The following is a 23752-nucleotide window of genomic DNA, read 5'->3' on the forward strand; positions in this document are numbered from 1 at the left end:
GGATACACTGACAGGCGAACAGCAAAGCAAAGATAGCTTTCATATTTGGCCAGTGCTAAGGAGCGGTAAACACAAAGAGCACTCAGAAAATCGGTTTTTGCAACTGCTTCCTCAAAGTAGTTGATAGTTTTTGTTATTTAGGTGGCCCAGTTAGTGGAGAGAGTGGGTAGGTGCTCTGAAAGCGTAGATGCTAGAGAAAGAATGAGTCAGGAGAAGTATAGAAAGCTGACTATAAAGGGCCTCTTCCTCAGAGTGAAGGCACAGGGTATGCTGCTTGTCTACAAAGTGCAATGTTAGAAGGTAGCGAGACATGAGCCATGAATGTAAGGATTTGCAAAGAACAAAAAAAATGAAGCAAGCCTCTTCACCAGATGTGTTAATTTTAATGTGCATAAATGATGGAATATATGTGACCATTGAGAAAAGATGTGTACAAGAGGAATCAGATAAGTATGCAAAGAAAAATGAGTGCATTGGATTAATGATGATGGCTGCACAAACACATGCGAAACATTCAAAGAGTATGGTACCTGTGGAAGAGGAAGACCTAAGACAAAAAGAGACAAATGATGAAAACCAATCCTAAGATGCTGAACCTTACAAAAGGGAATGTGACAATCAGTGGAAAAAATCCACATACCTGTGCAAGCATGGCAGAGAGAATGCTTTGATGGGTTGTGATGATGGCTGAGATGCTCTGATTTCATTCATCCACTACTACCATCTCCACTTCTCTAATATTATACTGCCTCTCTTTTCCTCACAATTCTTGCAGTATTCATTCATTGCCACCTCTCTTTCTTTCACCCTATTCCCACATGGCCTAGTGGTTAGAGCAGTGGACTTGCAGTTGAGGGATCGCAGGTTCGAATCTCAGACCGGGCAATGTGTGTGTTTATGAGCGAAAACACCTAAGCTCCACGTGGCTCCGGCAGAAGGCAATGGCAAAACCTCTGCTGACTCTTTCGCCACAACTTTCTCTCACTCTTTCCTCCTGCTTCTTGCAGCTCATCTGCGATGGACCGGTGTCCTGTCCAGGTGAGGAACCTATACACCAAGGAAACCAGGAAAACTGGCCCTCATGAGCCAGGCATGGCTTGAGAAGGAACAAACAAGATAACTTCACACTTGATGATGAGATGGTGTGCAAGACAACAGCCTTCCCTCTGACTCTCTCATCAACCTTCTCTTATTCCCTCCCCTCTGACTCTCACTCTCCATAACTTCTCCAACTCATCACCACCTTTATTTCTATCTGTCTTCCACACAACTCTCTACTCACCCCACCAGTCCATCTTTGTCTTTATATCACCGGTAAGTCCTTGGTCCCTTTTATTTAATCCACACCATCATCCTTACCCCTCCTCTCTCTCATACTACTTTTTCTTTTCCCTTTTCCCCTGGCCCCTTCCATTACTCACTTTGCAATGTTTCCCCTATTACCATCCCCACAACTACCTTCTCACAACAATAAATCTGTTCCTTCCATTCATTCTTTAATTTATATGAAAAAATATTGGTTTCAAATTTTGGCACAAGACCAACAATATTGAGAAGAGGGCATAAGTTGCTTACATCGACTCCAGTGCTCAACTGGCACTGTGAAAGGATGAAAAGCAACGTCATCCTCAGCAGCATTTGAACTCAAAATATGAAGCATTTTGCTCAGCATGCCAACGATTTTGCTAGCTCACCGTCTTTGTGTATGAGAAAAACAATATTGCTTAGAGTCATCTCTCTCTACAATCCTCCCTTTCAGTAGTGGGGGATCTTTAGTCTTTCAGGTTACAAGCTGAACTCACTTGCACTGATGCCATGCAATAAGCACCCACTTCTCTCTGTATAGGGGTTGACAAAATGAGAAGGGACACTGCAGTGTTGAGAGGGCTCTTCAGTCTGCCAAGGGCCATGACAATTTCTCAAGTGCTGGTGCCATGAAATTCCAGTACACTTTGTCAAGTGTTCAGTATTATAAAGGGCATCCAGTCATAGAAACCACACTTAAAATTAAGACATTTGAGCAAGATGTGGTCCTCTAATCTTTTGGATGTTGTCAAAACATTCAGCTCTTGTCTGGAAAGGAAAGATGTTAAAAATGATGATCACATTCACACGCAGATGGGCGCACATGTGTGCACATGCACACACACACACATCTTTATTCATTTTTGTTGTTCAAATATATAACCACTGCTTGTTACATAATATTTCTCTTAGCTCATATTATTTTATACTATGCAGATTACCAAGGCTATAAATCTGCTCTACTCTTTTTTGTGTGTCTAAATATCTTGTTTGATGGAGACAAGGTAGGACAACTGCTGTGCTAGTGATGTCTACTGAAGCAGAAACACATGTCCACCGCTGTTTGTTTGACTCCAAACAATTCTTTTCTTTGATGGCATTCTGAATTTGGAGAATTCTTGATTCTCGAGATTATCTCTCCTCCTATGTCACCAGTTGACTGCTTTCATTCTCTGGAAGCAGAGATAGCTTCAATAAATCAAGAATTTATCTTCTATGGTATGCACAGGCTGAATGCTTTTATTCTAGTTGCTGGTAGCTTGGTATGTTTGTAGAAGAGACGTCAGAAAGAGAGGAGAGGGTATAAACAAATACACATACACCCCACATGTACCAAACATTCTGTCATATATGCATGCATGCACAGATGCACTCACTCATCACTCACTCATTCTCTCTCTCTCTCTCTCTCACACACACACACACGTCCGCATCTCTAAAAATATAAATAGAATAATAAAAGCTGGGAGACAATAAGACAGATTTGGAGTAATGAGAGCGTGTCATTGATGAGGTCATGAAGGGTGCTTTATTTCATTCATTGATTAATCAAGCAATCTACTAGTCAATTAGTTAACTAGTTAAATAATAGTGTGATAATAATAATAATAATAATAATAATAATAATAACAATGGTTTCAAATTTCGGCACAAGGCCAGCAATTTCAGAGCAGCGGGCAAGTTGTTTAAATTGACCCATGCTCAACTGGTACTTGTTTTATTGACCCTGAATGGATTAAAGGCAAATTTGGAACTTGGCAGAATTTGAACTCAGAACATGAGAATGGATGAAATTCCGCCAAGCAGTTTGCCTGATATGCTAACAATCCTGCCATCTTGCCATTTTAATAACAACAACAACAATAATAATAATAATAATAATAATAATAATAATAATAATAATGATAATAATAATAATAATAAGAGAAACAAACTGCTGTATATGTGCACTAAGTTTTAACATTCTAGCTCACTCCTGCTGTTTACAGCAATGCTTGGAAGGGACGTGTGTAGCATGGGTTCATTGCACTGACCATGACAGAGAAAGTTGAGCAGAGAATCTCCATCAAATTTTACCAAAAGCGTGGTAATACCTGCTCAGAGGCCAATGCAAAGTTTGCACAAATGTTTCATCATTCTTGACACAATCAAGGAGATTTTGTGCAACAGAAACCTGAGTGTTCTTTTGGTCAGCTGAAAGCAGTTTTGGCACAAACTTGGCAGACACCTGCCTCACACCTAAATCTTCAGTGATAATGGACTGAACTGAACCATAACTAAGCTGTACTCATGGATGGTGATTCAATGATTTCCTCGCAGCTGCACACATATCTGCAATGTTTTTTTCAGTTCAGCTGGTTGCAGGTCTCCAAGAACGTTCGTCACTATCAACATTTTTCAGCCATCTTGGAAACGTCTGAACCACTTGTACACTTGTGTGTGGCTCATACACTTTCTGTAACTTTGTGCTGGCCTCTGAGCAAGTATCACCATGACCCCTTTCTCTGTCATGATCAATGCGATGATCACACACTACACACCTTCCTTCCAAGCACTGCTGTAAACAGTGGAAATGAGTTAGAATGTTAAAACTTAGTGCACATGCACAGCAGAGGTCAAGGTCAACCTTGCCACATGGCTTTACTCTGCATGCTTTAGATTCGTTACTATGGCAACAGTCCGGATACTTATTGATCAGACCTCACGCGTGTGTGTGTGTATATATATATATATATATATACACATATATAAGGACACAGGAAATGTGTCAAAGCCGACAGGAAGCGTCGATGCTTCCTAAGGCTATATAGGAGTGGTGTTATTCCCTTTATGGGACTGTCACGTTATGTTGACATTAAGCAACCACTCTATCACTCCACCACCGCTCATGTCTCTTTGAGACATTTAGAAATTCAATATTTCTAATTATGGTGACCAGTGAATAGATTTCACAGTAAATATATATATTTGCGAAGGTTAGGCAGGTATCTCAACTAGCAGGACTTGCTACCCTGGACTGATGACAGGCAAGACCCAGAAACATGCATGTCTTCAGGTTGCTAGTTCTAGCTGGTGGGGGTGCTTGCCTCCCCTTCACAAATATAAGGACACAGGAAATGTGTCAAAGCCGACAGGAAGCGTCAATGCTTCCTAGGGCTATATAGCTATTTCTTTATTATCCACAAGGGGCTAAACATAGAGGGGACAAACAAGCACAGATATAGGTATTAAGTCGATTACATCGACCCCAGTGCGTAACTAGTACTTAATTTATCGACCCCGAAAAGATGAAAGGTAAAGTCGACCTCGGCGGAATTTGAACACAGAACGTAACGGCAGACGAAATACTGCTAAGCATTTCGCCTGGCGTGCTAACGCTTCTGCCAGCTCACCGCCTAGGGCTATATAGTGGTGGTGTAATTCCCTCTACGGGACTGTCACGTTATGTTGACATTATGCAACCACTTTCGCTCTCTCTCTCTGTATATATATATATATATATATATATATATATATATATATATATATATATATATATATATTATTTCTTTACTACCCACAAGAGGCTAAATACAGAGGTGACAAACAAGCACAGATATAGGTATTAAGTCGATTACATCGACCCCAGTGCGTAACTAGTACTTAATTTATCGACCCCGAAAAGATGAACGGTAAAGTCAACCTTGGCGGAATTTGAACTGAGAACGTAACGGCAGACGAAATACTGCTAAGCATTTCGCCCGGCGTGCTAACGCTTCTGCCAGCTCACCGCCTAGGGCTATATAGCGGTGGTGTAATTCCCTCTACGGGACTGTCACGTTATGTTGACATTATGCAACCACTCTCTCTCTCTCTCTCTGTATATATATATATATATATATATATATATTTCACTGCTTGCTCTCTATGTATTTACCTAATTTTACCAATACTCCTCTACCTTGTATTTTGTCTTTATACTTCTTTATTCTCTGTCTGTCTCTCTCTCTCTCCTTCCCGCTCTCTTTCACAGAATCCCTACATTTAGATATTTTTTTAAAAATCTATAGACTATGTAAAAAAACCTGCTAGGTGATACTTAGTTTCTATAATTGCAAACGGAGCGAGGCAACCCACTTCAATATTTAGTCAACTCAGGACTCAAGAGGGGATGCTGAATTCTGTAAAACCAATCTTCTGATCTTTGTACTATGATAACATATATTTTGTTTCTTGTTTTTAGAGGAAAGAAATAGAATTCTATTCCTACCTTAAAAGGTTGCTTAGTTGAATATCTCTGTCAGAAAACTGAATACCTTTATGAAGTCAACCCTGTTGTAAACATTCTGATCAGGCCCTTGGTCTGAGAATAACTTGTTACACTGCTTGACTTGCATAGTGTCATACTTTTATTTTAGAAAATTCAAGAGGACAGCATTTGCCTGCAGAGGACTCCTACCAGGTAGGACATGAATCTGAGGTTACCCTGTCAGTTACCCTGTCAGCTGGCACATCCCTTCTCAAAGCGTGCTGAAAGGTGCAACTACAGTCACTGATATCGAGGGGAATACCTAGAAGTAAAGGTTTGGGGAAACTCATGTCCCTTAAACAAATTACTCTATGTCTCTCACAGAACAAGGGTTCCTTATCCCAAGTAGCCAAGGTCGCACACAGCTGTACTTCAATCGTACAGATGAAGAACACCCTTTAAAACATCTGGACAAACTCACACATCATCATCATCATTGTTCAACCGTGGTCGAGACAATGGAATTTACCATGCTACGCCAGACTTCACGGTCCATCATGGCATTACGGAGGTCCTGTTGCTGGATGCCTGTATCTCTGGAGATTACATCAGGGTAGGAGAGTGTGCGCCCTCTGGTATTGCGAGTAGATGGCTTCCAGAGGAGAAGAGTAGAAATTGCCTTGTTTTCAGCTCTACAACAATGTTCAGCAAACTGGACTCTTCTACCTTTCACAAGAGATGACACAGGTGGTAGTTTCCCATATACTTGCATTTTGGTTGGATGGCGCTTCCACGAGAGATTTTGAGCTCTCATAAGGAGGCGAGTGTAGGTTCCATCCAACCACCTCTCAAGCTTCTTTGATAACGCCCAGGTTTCTGAGCCATATAGTAGAATTGGTTCGACTGTGGCTTTGAAGATTTTAAGTTTGAAGTCTCTACTTAGATTTGATGACCAGATCTTATGCATATCATTACAGGCTGACTAGGCCATTCCCTTTCTAGTTAAAAAATCTTTTCCAGATGGGTGGTCTTACTTCCATTAGGAAAGAAGTGTTGAAGGGAAATTTGTAAATGGCAGGTGTTATGGATGAAATACACGTCCAGATGCACAGATCTATATTGTGTAGTGAATGAAGGCATGCAAACATTGATGCTACCAATGTCGATGCTGACAACAATGGTATGCATATCCCTGGCAGCGGCTGTGGTGGCAATGGCAGCAGTGATGACAATGATGATGCATATGTACACAAATCAATTCAAAAACTTCTCACAACCAGTATGCTATATATATATATATATATATGCACACAGTATGCTATATATATATATATATATATGCACACACACACAATATTAGCAACTGGGAAGCAGCTGCCAGCAACCGTGGAGATTAACGACGTACCATAAAAGGGGAACACAAAGGAGTGACATAGAGGGAGAGAGAGGAGAAATGGAAAGACAAGAAAAGACGTCAACAAGAAACTATGACATTACAACCAGCCAGGAACAGTCTTCACTACATTTGCGGCACCTGCCAGAGGGAGTATTTGTCCAGGATAGGACTACACAGCCACAGCAGGAAATGTATTAGGACATGAAAATGTAAAAGCCGGACTAGACTATTTTATGCACAACTCCATTGTGTCCCAAGACAAAAAGGATGCCAACAACACACACACACACAATGTTAATCATGGTTAAGTTAATGTAGGACAACAGAATTGAAGGAATGAAAGGTAAAAATATTTAGTCAGTAAAATGTTATGTGGAGTGAGAGGACGACAATACAAGGTTAAAATAAACATAAATATCTTATACCTTGCCTCTCCTGTGTGATGCCTGTGCAGAAAGAGAAAAAATGTCATGTTTAATAAATAAACAATTCATTATTTGAAACAACAATACTATAAAGAATTAAACACAATACTTCAAACGAATTGTTAGAAACAGAAGACCAGAAAAATGACAAATATTTATGAAATATAGAATAAAATTCGAAGAGTACAAGAATTTTTCTTTTACTAGATTTATTTTTGTTCATTTTTTTTTCTAGAAATATTTCATGTAAATATTAAAGAAAGTAATAATAAATCTCAGAGCGAGTTATGAACAGGAACTACAACACATCGTGACGTATATTTGCCATTTAAATATGGCTAACCCCTAAGGGTGGATGCTACTGGGGCTACAAACTACAGTAGCATCCACCCTTAGGGGTTAGCCATATTTAAATGGCAAATATATGTCATAAAAGAAAGTAATTATATTTTAAATATCTGAACATCTCAAATGAAAATAATATTTATTTTGCATTTTCATTAAATATTCCAACATAAACTTTGCTTTTCATCCTCCCAGGATCTATAAACAGAATAGTACAGTAGGAAAACAGACTAGAGGGATTGATAGAGCATCAGACAGGGTGGCTTTTAGCCACTCTGTTGCAAGTATCTGAGCCAAGTCTCTGACTTGACAATATTTTCTTCTCTTTTTGTTGTTTTACCTATGAAAGTTCTCATAAAGAATCACATGAACCACATATCCTCTTGACTAAGTGATAAAAAATATTCAATTTTAAACATACTTTATTTTTGTTTTTTTATTATTATTGCCTTTCATCCTTTTGGGCCAATGAAATTGACTAACCTTTTCCCCCAAAATTTCAGGCCTTGTGCCTATAGTAGAAAGGATTACTGTTAGTTTGAAGAAAAAGGTGGTAAGCTGGCAGAATTGTTGGCATTATGGACACCATGCTTCAAGGCATTTCTTCCAGTTTTACATTTTCAACCCATGGGACACTAAGGTTGACTTTGCTGTTCATTCTTTTGGGGTTGGTAAAATAAGAAGTACCTGTTGAACTCTTGGATCAATGTAATCAACATTTCTAAAAAATTCCGACTTTGTACCAAAACTTGAAATCATTATTAACACCATATTAGATATGAGAGCAATGATCCTTTATGGATCTCGTCTGAGCTCAATTGCAGAGTCCTGGTTTTGAAGAGGAAGGGTGTTAGTTAGCAGAGTCAAAAGGGTCAGAATAGGTTACACTGTAACATGCTTTGAAAAATCAGGATAGACAGACAGACAGACAGACAGATAGATAGATAGATAGATAGATAGATAGATAGATAGATAGATAGATAGATTGACAGACAGACAGACAGATAGATAGATAGACAGATAGATAGATAGATAGATAGATAGATAGATAGAGTGAGAGAGAGACAGAGAGACAGAGAGACAGAAACAGACAGACAGACAGGCAGGCAGACAGACAGAGACAGACAGACAGATTGAAGAGTTCAGTCAGGACATATTATATTAGGGTACTATCATCATAATCATCATCATCATTGTTTAATGTCCGCTACTTGTTGGTTTGAATTGATTACAGTCTTTTTCACTTAATATGCATATATGCACGATAGTACTTGTGCAATGTGGAACTAAGCAACCCGGGCAAATTGTGCCGCATGAGTGAAGGCTATCCCTTGTAAGACAATTCTTCATACAGAACTATTATGATTGGGAAATGGAGGGTCTTTGTAGACAAAGGACCAAAACGGTCTACTACTATTCAGGAAGGGAGCATGAATGCCCTTATGCTGTGCACAGTGTTCTTTATGGTTTGGATGGCGGTTGTGCAGGAGTTATGGAACTGAATAAGAACCATTTAGCTAGTGCAGACGAGTGATCTTGTACGATCATTCTGAGTCATGGAGTGCTGTAGCACAGTTATGAGGGAAGCATTCTGGGAACTTTGGGCCATGAGTTTTGTTCTGTGTAGCATGTGGAAGTACATTCTAGGAGAATGGTTTCAGTCACCTGGTTAGTTGTTTCAAGAGTGAAGCCACATGTGATGCTGAAGGTGGTTAACTTGGAAATAGAGGAGCTCTAACCATAGAGTTGACTTGAAGTAAAGTAGGGTGAGTGGAGGCACATGGCCTAGTGGTTAGAGCAGTGGACTCACGGTCGAGGGATCGCAGGTTCGAATCTCAGACCGGGCGAGGTGTGTGTTTATGAGCGAAAACACCTAAGCTCAACGCGGCTCCGGCAGAAGGTAATGGCGAAACTTCTGCTGATTCTTTCGCCACAACTTTCTCTCACTCTTTCCTCCTGCATCTTGCAGCTCACCTGCGATGGACCGGCGTCCCGTCCAGGTGGGGAACCTATACGCCAAGAAACTGGGAAACCAGCCCTTATGAGTCAGGCATGGCTCGAGAAGGAACACACACACACACACACACACACACACACACACACATATATATATATATATATAAAGTAGGGTGAGGGAATGAAGCAAGGCATTGTGTAGTTTTTATTGTATGTATGGTGGGTAGTCATAATAAGGCAGTATTCAGATGATCCAATAGGAGCAGAGAATGGTGATGGATTGGTAGACTTGCAGGTAAGATTAAAAGTATTTGGAGGAGATCAAAGAGCAGCAGAGGAGGCAGATGTATTCAGAAGAGTGGGGGAAGGAAACTCTGAGCCAGAATAACCAGACATTTTTATTAAGGATGTCTAGATGAAACATGTTAGTGGCAAAAAGAATGGAATTTACATAGACACAGACACCACCAGTGAGTGTGAAAAGTAAAGTATATATAACCTGAGTGAGTGCAGATGGCTGAGAAACATGTGAAGAATAGGATATGTGGTTTATTGTGCTTGTAAGAGGTGCTTGTAAGTGGGAGCTGAATTGGTTGGAGTTCACGAATGTTAGAAAAAGAGATGAGAGGTTTGTTCACTGGGGTTAGCTTTAGTTTTTGGCATCTAGGATAGTGTCATAGGAGTCTTTAAACTCCAATAACATCCTACTTGGAGCCTAATTCCAAAACTTACAACAGAAAGAACTCTACAAAAAAAAACCTGCATGGTCCAGGAGTTGGTGTCAAACTGGATGTTACACCTACCCCTCACAACCTACCCTACCAAAAAAATTAGAAAAAGACCGACAGACAGACAGAAAATTCTGGTTTCTCAAAGCTGGAAACAAATGGTATTTTCTTTTATCACCTGGAGTCTCTCTCTCTCTCTATTCAATGCTTGTTACTGTTATTTCCATTCATAAAATAGACTGAAATTCTCACTTCTATTTTACATACCTGTAGTATTTTGTTTTTGAGAACCTTGGAAAAAGTTATCTTGTTGCTTTTGCAACAAGAACATCTTTAAATGCATCTGGTATATCCTTTAACTCAGTCGTTCATTTATGGGCTCCAACTGACTCTCGTCTTTTTGACTGGAAACTTGATGCCAGATCACTCCATCCCTGCATCTGTCAATGGTACACTTTTAATTCACCATTCTATCAACTCAGGTATGTCACAGCATTATGTTTCTCATTTTCATTCTTCTGTACAATAAATCTGTTCTTCTTTATTTTATTTCTCCGTAACTTTTTGCTAAAAGGTACCATTCATAAGCAACCTAGTCACTTTAACCCTTTTATTACCGTATTTATTTTGAGATGCTCTGTGTTTCTTTCAATTATTTTAAATATAACAAAGAATTTAGTAAAATAACTTAGTTATCATTAAGCTAGTGTTAGGAACATAAGTTGTGACTAAGGTTTGGTGGAAGATTTTTATTCAAAACTTATGAAAACAAGACATTTGTACTACAGAACCAGAAGTGGTTTCTGCTAGGCTGGTATCAAAAGGGTTAAGAATTGTTTCTCTATTATATATTTTAACCCTTTCATTACTGTATTTATTTTGAGATGCTCTGTGTTTCTTTCAATTATTTTAAATATAACAAAGAATTTAGTAAAATAACTTAATTATCATTAAGCTAGTGTTAGGAATATAAATTGCAACTAAGGTTTGGTGGTATATTTTGATGCAAAACTTATGAAAACAAGACATTTGTACTTCAGAGCCAGAGCCAGTTTCGGCCAGGTTGGTAACGAAAGGGTTAAACCAGACATGGAGTGATTCTAAAATACAAACCCCAGAAAAATGCTGCAATGTAGACAATACAAACTAGTCTCATTCGACAACTTTAAAATACAGATGTATTTCAAGATAATATATACATAGAGCTACTCATGAAATACACAGTGAAAACTTTCAAACTCTCTTTGAATAGATTCACACAGCCATATCATATATACTCCAAAGCAATAAAAATAATTTGGTAATTTCCAGTTAACAAAAAAAAAAAAACTGTTGTTCAGTTAGAATAGACAATAAAAGCAGCAGGCATTCCTGCAGCAATTCAATAAAGAATAGAAACAAGAGTGATTTTCTCTCAGATTTCCTATTTTAGTAATACTTTGCATCTTGTTTTTAATCACGTTCCATGAATGTCTTTGAATTTTCACCAATTTTTAAAATACAAATTTGTCTCATTGTTTTTTTGCCTTTTCACTAAAGATACCAAAATGTTAATGGTTTGGTCGTATTGTAGTCAACAAACAGCTACGTGTGTCCTCAACACATATAATTCTAACATCATTTGTTTCAAGACATTTATATGACAAAACAAATAGACATATTTATAGTTTCTGGTACAGTCTCACACAATGATAGACTTTATAAAGAAGTAAATATCATTCTTGTAGCTCAGGTATTTTCTCCCAGAATGAATGAAACAATGCATTAGTGATATGGATACATTAGAGGCATGGAATATTTCACAGGACAATGCAGCTTTGTATAGACACTTCTTGAACTATTCAATATCTAAATTGCACAAAGATAATATTGTTAAATATAGCTCAAGTGCACACAAAAGAATATTTTAGAGAAATAAAATGTCAAAAAGAGGTGAAAAGGACAATGAATAACAGGTTGAACAGTAAAAAGAAATTCTTTGTTATATTATCATAGAAACAATGGCATGTAGTTATAGTCGGAGACATCAGAGCTGAAGACATAAAACAACCATTGACATTGTGGTTGTCAAATGATTGCCTTATTACCGATTACAGACCTACTAACATTATGAAAAATGAAAGAAATAGCTTATAAAGCTTCGTGCACGTGCACACACACACACACACACATACACACTCTCTCTCTCTCTCTCTATTTCTCTCTCTCTCTCTTCATGCAAATACATTTGAGATCTATCTCACAATGCTGCACCAATAACCTCTGTCCCTACCACTGCCACCACTGTTAGCTTTGGTGGATCCTCAGTTGCATGTTGTGCGTGACTAAATGGTCCCCCATCCTCTCTATTAGAGTGCAGAAGTGTCCAAAATATAACATCTGATAAAGTCTGTTGTTCAAGCACAACAGCAATAGTCAATCAGCAAAGCCTGCTCTGTATTCAATAATAATAGGTAATAGTAATAATAGATGAGTGGAATGCAATATAAATCTCCTCTTTGGACTTGTGTTCATGACATGAGAAGTTTGGTGTATATATATATAATTATTTGAGGGAATATAATCCTAACTTACAGGGAAAAAATTCAATTTAGAAATACTAAATCAAATTTCACACAATATAATATATATATATATATATATATATATATATATACTACACTCTCGAAGTGGTTGGCATTAGGAAGGGCATCCAGCTGTAGAAACTCTGCCAAATCAAGATTGGAGCCTGGTGCAACCATCTGGTTTGCCAGCCCTCAGTCAAAACCGTCCAACCCATGCTAGCATGGAAAGCGGACGTTAAACGATGATGATGATATATATATATATATATATATATATATACCATCAATGCATTCTTAAAACTCCTTCTTCATAGTTCAGGTTTCAGCTTCATAGAAAAAATGTTCTGTATACATGCCCTGAATTTTTGAATACAAAAAATCAATGAAATAACAAAACATCAAGTCCAGACAAGCTCCAACCCATTATCTGGAAGAATCCTCTCATTCACAAATACCTGTTCGACTTTTGTAACAAGATCTATAAAAAGAAAGAAAAAACACCAAAGGCTTTCTTGAAGTCTTTAATTATTCCACTTCTAAAGAAAGGAGGTCTTCAGAACTGCAACAGAATTATAATCTCCTCTCTAGCCCACCAAAACCTACAATTTAATACTCCTTAATAGAATTTTCCCCAATACTAGTTTTATCTTCAACAGAACCAAAACAGCTCAACATTACCACAGGTCCTTTCCTTTAGAAAAACTATAGAAGTGCCAAGAATCTTCAAGCAAAAGGCATCAATCACATTTGTGACTTTCTCTAAAGTAATTGATACAGAAAGACCATATTACTATAATTTTCCAGATGAGATTGTCAAAGCCATCACCATCGCTATGGAAACCCACTAAGCTTTGTACAGAACACAAATGATTCAACTAAGAAATGTCCAATAACATAGGAATCCTTCAGGGAGACATGAGAGTTACTTTTCTCTTTGTGACTGTAGTGGATTGCATCCTTAAGCAAAACCTTCATCCCCATCCAAGACAAAATGGCTTCCATCAAGGAGAAGAAATGAAGACAACAGCAGAACCGGTATCTCTTTGATCCTGACAATGCTTATGATTTTGCACTCACAATTCATCAACGGTGTGGTGTGCAAAACTCGTTAACCCTTTGAGGATGCTGCAACCAAAGTCAGTTTGTTTCTTGAGACATAACTATCAATGATAATGAAAGTTACTTGTCAATTTGTTTTCATTGTGACATACAGCTCAAAGTGGTCAGTGATTTCAAGTACTTTGGGTAGATAAAGCTATTAAGGATATGAAAGTAGACAAAACTGCTGGCCCGTCAAGGTTAGTCACTGTGGCACTCAGAGTATCTGGCAATGTGTGATACATGATAGTTACCTGAATAATTAATCAAGTAATACAGGAAGGTGTCATATCCTATGACTGATAGAGCAGTGTCATTGTAAACAGATACAAAGGCATGGGAAATGTTTTTCAGATTGAAAATTGTAGAAGCTCTAAATTATTTGATCAGGTTACAAAGGTTAAAGAGAGAGTCAAGTCAGAAACAGAATTAGTTCAGATGAAATGCAATCTGGCTTCATGCCTGCAAAGTAGCAACAGATGCAATTTTCCTAGTAACATTTGATTGACAATAAACCACTATACCTAGCATTCATTGACTTGGAGTAGGTCTCTGACAGAGTGCCACACTCTGTAATTGGCGGGGCACTAAGGAAATTAGGTAGACACATGGTTTGTAAAGATTTCAAGCTATGTCCAAAGGTGCTGTCAATCATGCAGTGAGAGCCAACGATGAACTCAGCAAATAATTTAGCTTAAAAATAGAAGCTAATTAAGGCTCAGTTCTCATCCCATTCATATTTATTATAGTCCTACAGGTGATCACAGAGACTGTCTATGGTAATTTCTATAGGCTGATGATCTAGTTCTTATAGCCGAATCTATAGTAGAAGTAGGGAAGAAATTCCACTATAGTGAAACAGAGCAGAAAGAGGACTTAGGATCACCTTAGCAAAGACTAAGGTATTTGTAAGTAGGAAAGAAGACAATATCATGGTGTCATCAGGGAAAAGGCTTTGCTCAATATGAAGAAAAGTGTGAGTATAAACCATATATGCTTAATCCAGTATAAATTATGGACTCACAAACTTTGTATGTGGTAGATACTGTGTGCTCTTAGACTCTTCCTAGTGCAATATGCACAAAGAGCACACAAGGGGTAAACTCTCTTAAATTCCTGAATAGCCCACCAGAAGTAATCAAAGGCTTATGTTACCTAGTTGGCATAATTAACAAGGGAGGTGGTTGTTCCAAAAATATAGTAGTCAGGATAAGAACAGTTTGGAGAATGTTCAGGGAGCTACCATCTCTGGTAGCAATATAGACCTTTGCCCTCAGAGTGAAAGACTATTTGGTATTTGTGTTGGAACTATGATAATAAGATATGGATTTGGAATGTGGGAAATATTCAAAGGCCATAAAGAAATGATACTTGAATAGATGCATAATGTTAATGTGCATGATTGCTAGAATACAATAGAACTGAGAGAAAAACTGTATATGCAAAGAATCAGGTATTGTGTACAAAAGAAAAAATGCTGGAGCATGTGATGCATATGGAGAACAATTACTGCATAAAGAAGTGCTGTGCACTCCAAATTAGTGAAATCATGAAAGAGAGAGAGAGAGAGACTGAGGAAGAGATGGGACTGGGTGGTAAAACATGGGACTGGGTGGTAAACCATGGGAATGGGTGGTAAAGCATGGGACTGGGTGGTAAAGCATGGGACTGGGTGGTAAAGCATGGGACTGGGTGGTAAAACATGGGACTGGGTGGTAAAGCATGGGACTGAGAGGTAAAACATGGGACTGGGTGGTAAAGCATAGGACTGGGTGGTAAAGCATGGGACTGGGTGGTAAAGCATGGGACTGGGTGGTAAAGCATGGGACTGGGTGGTAAAGCATGGGACTGGGTGGTAAAGCATGGGACTGAGAGGTAAAACATGGGACTGGGTGGTAAAGCATAGGACTGGGTGGTAAAGCATGGGACTGGGTGGTAAAGCATGGGACTGGGTGGTAAAGCATGGGACTGGGTGGTAAAGCATGGGACTGGGTGGTAAAGCATGGGACTGGGTGGTAAAGCATGGGACTGGGTGGTAAAGCATGGGACTGGGTGGTAAAGCATGGGACAGGGTGGTAAAACATGGGACTGGGTGGTAAAGCATGGGAATGGATGGTAAAGCATGGGACTGGGTGGTAAAGCATGGGACTGGGTGGTAAAGCATGGGACTGGGTGGTAAAGCATGGGACTGGGTGGTAAAGCATGGGACAGGGTGGTAAAGCATGGGACTGGGTGGTAAAGCATGGGACTGGGTGGTAAAGCATGGGACTGGGTGGTAAAGCATGGAACTGAGAGGTAAAGCATGGGACTGGGTGGTAAAGCATGGGACTGGGTGGTAAAGCATGGGACTGGGTGGTAAAGCATGGGACTGGGTGGTAAAACATGGGACTGGGTGGTAAAGCATGGGAATGGGTGGTAAAGCATGGGACTGGGTGGTAAAGCATGGGACTGGGTGGTAAAGCATGGGACTGGGTGGTAAAGCATGGGACTGGGTGGTAAAGCATGGGACAGGGTGGTAAAGCATGGGACTGGGTGGTAAAGCATGGGACTGGGTGGTAAAGCATGGGACTGGGTGGTAAAGCATGAGCTGAAGATATTGTATCTTACAAAGGACCATACTGATTGATGTTATGCAGTGCTGAAGACCTGTCCACCCATAACAACATGCACTCTGACTCAAGGGTAGTAATTAGGGGCTGCAGTATTTGCCAGGGCTGCATTTGCATTTCCCTCATCTTATATTTTTGACACCCTCTCCTATCTACCTATAGCTTACTCCCTTCTTCTTGCCTCCCTCTTTGGCATTCATAACCCCACCACCACATCTTTCATCTCCCAACCACCTGTGTTGATTGCAATTACCTCATCACTCTGCTCACCTGTCCTTTAGTAAACCTATACACAGGGAACTGCATTAGACCACCATCATTCAATACAATTCACTTTACTGTGCTCACTTTCTCTCTCTCTCTCTCTCTAAACTATCTCTCCCTCCCTCTCTCTCCATATCTCTTCCTCTCTCTCTCCTTCCCTCCCTCTCTCTGTCTCTCCCTCTCTCTCCCTCTCTCTCTGAACTATCTCTATTGCCATCCTTCATCTACTATCATTTTTTATCTCAGGAATAGAATCAGAACAAGGACCTGTATTGTCATGTAGCTGTTGATGATGCTACTCATCTCTCTCTCTCTCTTTCTCTCTCTCTCACTCTCTCTCACTCTCTCTCTCACACACACTCTCTCTGTCTCTCTCTGTCTGTCTCTCTCTCTCTCTCTCTCTCTCTCTCTCTCACACACACACACACACAAACACACATGTACAGATTATGCCTATATAATATCATAAACACAAATTTAAAATGGAAAAGTGAAAACAGGCTCATTTTAATCTATTTTTTGGTTTTTTCCCCCTATTTTCTCAACTCTACTCCTTTTACATCCCCACAATGATTAGTCAGTTTCTCAGTATGCATAGCAAGATAGGTTAAAGTACATATTATTTTATATATTATGAACTAATGTCCAACTATATAAACCTATTCAGTGCTTGCCAATTTTTCTGCATCAATTATTTACTATAAAATTCACTTTTTTTCCACTATTTTTTTTTACTTTAAATCTCATATGCGATATGGTCTCACATAAGTAACATAATGAGTTGAAAAGCTTTGATTATTTGAGAAAATTCATGCAATTACAGATGAAAATCTAGCTCTAGAGGTGTTTAAAATCTAAAAACGACAAATAATATCTCCCCCCAGTAAAGCATATTTAGATTAGTCAGCAAGATGCAGAGGTGATCAACATACACAGAAATAAAGGTAAACTTTTTAACCATTATGTTACCTATGTGAGACCCTATTTACTGTATTTGTATTTAGTATGCAGAATTGTATGAGATATTTTCCCTTGGTCCTTTTACTGATATGCAATGCTATACTAAGTTACTGACTAATTCATGTGTAAAGACAAAAATACTATAACTGATAAAAAAAATTTTTAAGCAGAAAGAAAGTAAAAATTAAATGTAAGTCATTTTCCCCCAAATTTCATTGTTTTAATTAGTTTTATTTGTATAATCTAATTTCAAAATATGTTGATACTTCATAGTCTCAACTTTGATTTTTTGCCGTTGACTTTTGCAGCCAACCTTATACCTGGTTTTCCTATTTCTCTTCTAGATACTTCTGCAATCAACCATGCATGACGCAATGTACATTGTTGAGTAAGCAATAGCAAAAGGCAGAAAATATTGTGATTGCTGGAAATTTACAACAGAAAACCAAGACAAACAACATATGATAAAAGAGAGATGTTAGAAAAATGAATTAGAAGAATGAATTAAAAATATAAATCAAGGATCAAACAGAATGAATAAAAACAAGAACAAAGGAAAACCAAGGGATCTTTGTTATTTAGAAGAAACAGAGTTCATATGGATACACTTGACTGAATGAAAGATTAACATGTTTAATGATAATTTGTCCAAGTTCAACATTTGTCCAACTTTTAAACCGTCTAACAGCAGATATTTTGTGAGTGTACACCGTGTACAAATGGAAATTAGTAACTTCTTCGAAGTAATTTAGTAAAAATATGACAGATTCAGTTTTGCTAGCTTTCTGACAAAATTTTCTTGATTCTATTTTATTATTGTACTGTTATTTTTTATTTATATATTTTAATTGGTTTTATCAAAAGGAATACGCCGTGCATATAGCTTTTGTAGTCACTTCAAGATCAATGGTATTGATGTAATTAATGTTTAAAGTATGAAAATTGATCAATATTCTTTTTTGAATTAAAACTAACTGTGCTATATACTACTTTTTAAAATTTGGTTGGTGCATGTTCTATCACATTATTTCAATTATGTAAAAACTGTATTCATATTTCATATTTCACTTGTATTGCAGTTTCCAAGAGATTTTGTTACAGCTTATTTAATGATAAGAAATATATTAATATTAAAAGCAACAGCCACTTTTTTTGCAACGCTTTGAACAGTAGTGAATCTCTTTAAGACTTTCAGAAACTAAACTAAAAGAATAAGATATCAAAATTCTATATCAAAAATAGATGTAGCCATGTAGTCATGGAGTAGAGTCTGGTATCTGGCAAGAAGCTGTTGCAGTTATCTTAGCAAGGTAAGCATCTGTTGGTGTGGGGTTTTCAGTACGTTTCAATTTGTCTCCTTAAATGTTATCTACATTTTGTCTTTTCTTGAATGTGCTGCTGTCATTAAAGTCTTTTCTGACGATTGTGTTTAGGAAAGTGTTTATTGTATCAATGTCTTTTGTCTTGGCAGTTTTTATCTTGGATCTTTACCTTTCAAGTGTGTTGTTGCACACTATTAGTCTTTGAGTGTGGCATATACTGGATGTCTATAGAAAAATGGGATCTTTTCAGTTTGAACGGCAGTTTTTAACATAATTTCTAGGTAACTAAAAACTTTTAAACTTCGTATACTGGTAGAATGTGTTTATAAAACATCTTTTGCTCTTGGCTTTATTGAGAGAATTCTACAGTTTGTAAGATAGTTGTTTTTTTTCTTCAATTTCTGCAATTTCAACCAATCACTGACGTCTATTGAGGTAAAAAACATTCTGTGCTGTATGAATATGCCCCTCGTTTAAGAAACAGATTGGGTTTATTTACATTTGTGAAGAAAAAAAGATACCCTTACCCTAACCCTAACCCTAAAACAGATTGAAATGCAATAGATCGATACTAGGGGTCATAATTATGGGTGACAATTTCATATGACACCGCTAGAAAAAACTGCCGTTCAAAATGGCGGTGCCCCAGCATGGCCACAGCTCATAAGCTGAAACTGGAAAAATCAAAATCAAAAATCAAAACCGAAAAGATTCAAAAAATGTTTTAAAAAAATAAAAAGTAACTGAATAGTACTGTTAATTATTTTTAATATTGTTTATGTCTCCCTATTTTCTCCTCTTGAGAGAGAGAGAGATTTCCATTTAGACTCTGCCTAAATCAGAACGATCAGATAATTGTTTGAACGCATGCTCTCCATTATCTCTTGTACTCCTCTAACTTTATGGTCTCTTGTGCACTCTTGGGTTTTATAGTCTTCCGTCTCATTAAAGGAACATTTCTGCCAGCAGGACATTAGATATCAATTATTCATCTTTCATCAAAAGCATCAAGCATCAATACTATGCTTGTTGTTAACAGCATCAGGCTGTTTTGTTTACAGCATATTCATGGTGATCTGCTAAAGACTTAATTGAATACCCACATGTCGTTGCTATTTCTATTATTACAATAGGATTTATAGATGCTATACGGAGCACAAAAAAAGATCTTTGACAACCTCTCTATGCACAGTTTGCATGTTGTCTCTAATATCTCACAGAAGGAGAAAACTAGAACAGCAACACCATAATCCAAGATGAACAGGGTAAAATAAATATTATCTGTCATAATACAATCCAGATCAGTTGGCTTTGTCATGAGTATAAATCATTGTTTTCTGGTGAAATACTGATGCACGATTTTTTGTCGGTTAGTTCCCAGTAACTCTTTCAAATCCTGGCCAAGTGGAAGACTTACAAAAATTTATTTCCACTTGGCCAGGATTTCTGTAGAAAACTATGTCTCACTTGACTCACAGTGTTTAAGTGGAAAGCGCTTTCAGATGTCCTCTTGATGTGGTACAATGGGGCAGTGACACCCATAACAGGTGTGGTATAAGGCATTTTAGTTAGATCCAGAGCTGGCTTGTATTAAATGTATGATACAATTTTAACTCATTTTATCATGCTGATTTCAAACTTTGGCAAAAATCCATCAACTTGAACAGTAATGATTTGAACTCAGAGGCTTATCTAAAAGATATTGCAAGGAATTTAGTTCAGCATTCTTTTCTGCCTGTCACTCCTTTTTACTATGTAGTTTTATTTTACAAAACATAAAACCAATATAAAAAGCACAAAACAAGCCACTTAGCATTATTGGTTTATAAGTTGGCACCAACTCAAGAAAACATCATCATTATTAGCATATGCTTGGAGTATATCTTCTATTTCTTATATCACAAAGAATAAAGTACATCTAATAAGATGTGCATACAAATTTTCATGATGAACAAATGGCTCTGATAACATTGCTATTTTTGGAATTTGTAAATATACTTATTGTTAACCTGTTGATAACTTTACATAACTGATTGTAAACCATTCCATTTGTACTAATTAGAAGTATAATGATGAATGCATTCTTTATATTGCATATTTATTTTAATTCAATAGCTAAGTAGGCTAATTTCTCAGCTTTTCAGCAGAATTTATCATGACATAAGAGTCACTTGGTATTAATTGTAAGTTTTGTCATTGAAAATGATACTTTGGATTGTTCTAAGTTGGTAATTGCACTGTTTGCTTTAGCTTACTGAGATATCTGCATAATCTTTTTCTGAGACAGACAGGTAATGGTTTCGTTAAATATTTTTTTCTGCTCAGATTTTTTTGTGCTATTTATACACAGTTATGCATGTATTTACAGTTTTATCATAGGATAAGAAGAAAAGAGAATTAGCGCTGAAGAGTGAAGCTCGGTACAAGATATTATTTTGAATGGAATTACATCCATTGTGACTGACTTAACAATTAAAATCAACTCATAACATATATCGGACAACAGTATATATAACTATTAAAGAACTGCTATGCACATTATTTGAATATGTTAACATATTGTTTGAAAGTAATAATAAGAACCTAGGTTAGTTACACCTTGAGGATGGTGGTTCCATACCAATTGATCACTTATGGTCATTGTTTGCTAAGTTTGTCTCATAGTGCTAGTACATGCATATACAGCTGCATGTATGCACACATACATGCGAGTACTGTCCAAATCTCCGACTAATCACATACAGCTAGCTGGCATTCAATTGGCGTATCAAGTTTCAGGCATTTTGATTGGCTTTTGGATAGAAAATTCACAAAAAAGGTCACTTCTATTGATTTTTCAATGGCTTTGCGGGGTGACTGGGGAAATGTAAAGATGTGCACGACCACCCTTGAATGGTTTTGAATGACCATAGAAAGTGCGAGCCCTCTAACTGAAAAATTGTGGATTTGTATAAAGGACACACACGCAGACATTTTGCCGTTTATATATATAGAGAGATTAAGAAACTGAAAGAATTAACTTTTAGTTTCCTTGAAACATCGTCATTTCAGAACAGAACTAAGAAATAAACCATATAACATTATGGAAAATAAACATATGTAGTATTTTGGCTTTAACAAGAATTTAGAACTAAAATAATTAAAAACAAGAATTAAACTGCAAACGTTAATAACAAGTGCAGATACACAGTGCATGGCATTGATATGTAGGCTGTGACATCCAACTGCTGCAATATAATAATACTGGTAAACAAGAAGTTCATAGCAATTGTTAATCTGTGATTACATGCACCTCATTAGTATTGCTTCTTGAACAAATTACCAACCATTTTTTGATGTGATCTGAAAAAAATCAAATATTCACCAAGTCTCCACTTGTAAGAATAAAATATCATCATGCAAAGGCAAAGAGTAACTATAGCAATGAGATTTAGCCAGTAATATTCAAAGAAAACAAATAGTAGTGCACTGTATAAACAAGAGTCGGTTCAATAAGAGGAGAAATTTTGAATAATTTGGAAGCCATACAAGATAACGTGGGTGTCGAGAATACAAATGGAATATCTAAGCTTTAAATCAACTATTAATGTCATTGTAATTAATAAACATTTTTTTACATTAAGATTTTATAATTATCTTCTCAAAAAGTATAATAAATTGTTACAGCATATATAATTCACATCTAAGTTATACACATTTACATATCTACATACATACATATACATACACACACACAGACATGTACATACATACATACACACACACATATATATATATATACACACACACACACACACATATATATATATACACACACACACACACACACATATATATATACATACATGCACACACAGACAGATATAGACGAACGTTCATACTTTACAATTAAACAATCAATGTAGGTGGATTGATTTTAAAGAATCAATAAATATTAACAAGTATTTCAGGTATTTCAAGTATGATGACAAAGAAGCTGTATTATAAATGTACAACATACTGTTCGTAGATGTGTTGCTGACAAGTACTAGATAAGTCCTATTCCATTAGTAACCTATTTACTAATAGACACATGGCTGAGAGTGGTGTATTTCCAAGAGCTATAAACTGAAGAGTAAATCACTTCCGCATTCATATTCACTTTAGAATAAACCTGTCAGAAAGCATCTTGATATTCATGGTGTCACTAAGTTCATCAGGTAGCAATATTATGTTAGGCAAGGCCTGGGCCAAAATCTTAATTTTCAACAATTTCTTTTTACAGTTTTAGTAAAATTTGTGGCTAAAGTGTTACAATAAAACATGTCATATAAAATTTGATAAAATTTATATTTGAATTTAATAGACAATTTTGTATTTTCTGACCAGTAAAGAATGTAATGTACTAAACTGGGTACTTTTAACTAAATGATGCTTTATTGCTCTGGATTCGAAACATGACTGATTGTTGTCAACAATATATGCACATAAGGTATGAATGTCACATAAAGTTCCATTGAACAATTACTTAGCTCTATATATTGGCCTTTACATAACTGCTTTTGTTGATTCT

The 23752-nt window shown here is 37.1% G+C and overlaps 1 protein-coding gene across 10 annotated transcripts in view; it reads right to left on the minus strand.

The window, feature by feature from the left end:
• LOC115219746 (cAMP-specific 3',5'-cyclic phosphodiesterase 4C) overlaps window positions 1–23752 on the minus strand; it is a 734075-nt gene that overhangs the window by 178384 nt on the left and 531939 nt on the right. For 6 of the 10 annotated variants that reach the window (XM_036509484.1, XM_036509483.1, XM_036509480.1 and 3 more), the window contains one exon: window positions 7355–7375. The exons of the other annotated variants lie outside the window; for them this stretch is intronic. In XM_036509484.1, the coding sequence (XP_036365377.1) occupies window positions 7355–7375 (21 nt within the window). The remainder of the gene's footprint in view (window positions 1–7354; window positions 7376–23752) is intronic. 10 annotated transcript variants of the gene reach the window in all.

The sequence above is a fragment of the Octopus sinensis genome, linkage group LG15 (assembly GCF_006345805.1).
Source record: "Octopus sinensis linkage group LG15, ASM634580v1, whole genome shotgun sequence".
Classification (NCBI taxonomy): Eukaryota; Metazoa; Mollusca; class Cephalopoda; order Octopoda; family Octopodidae; genus Octopus; species Octopus sinensis.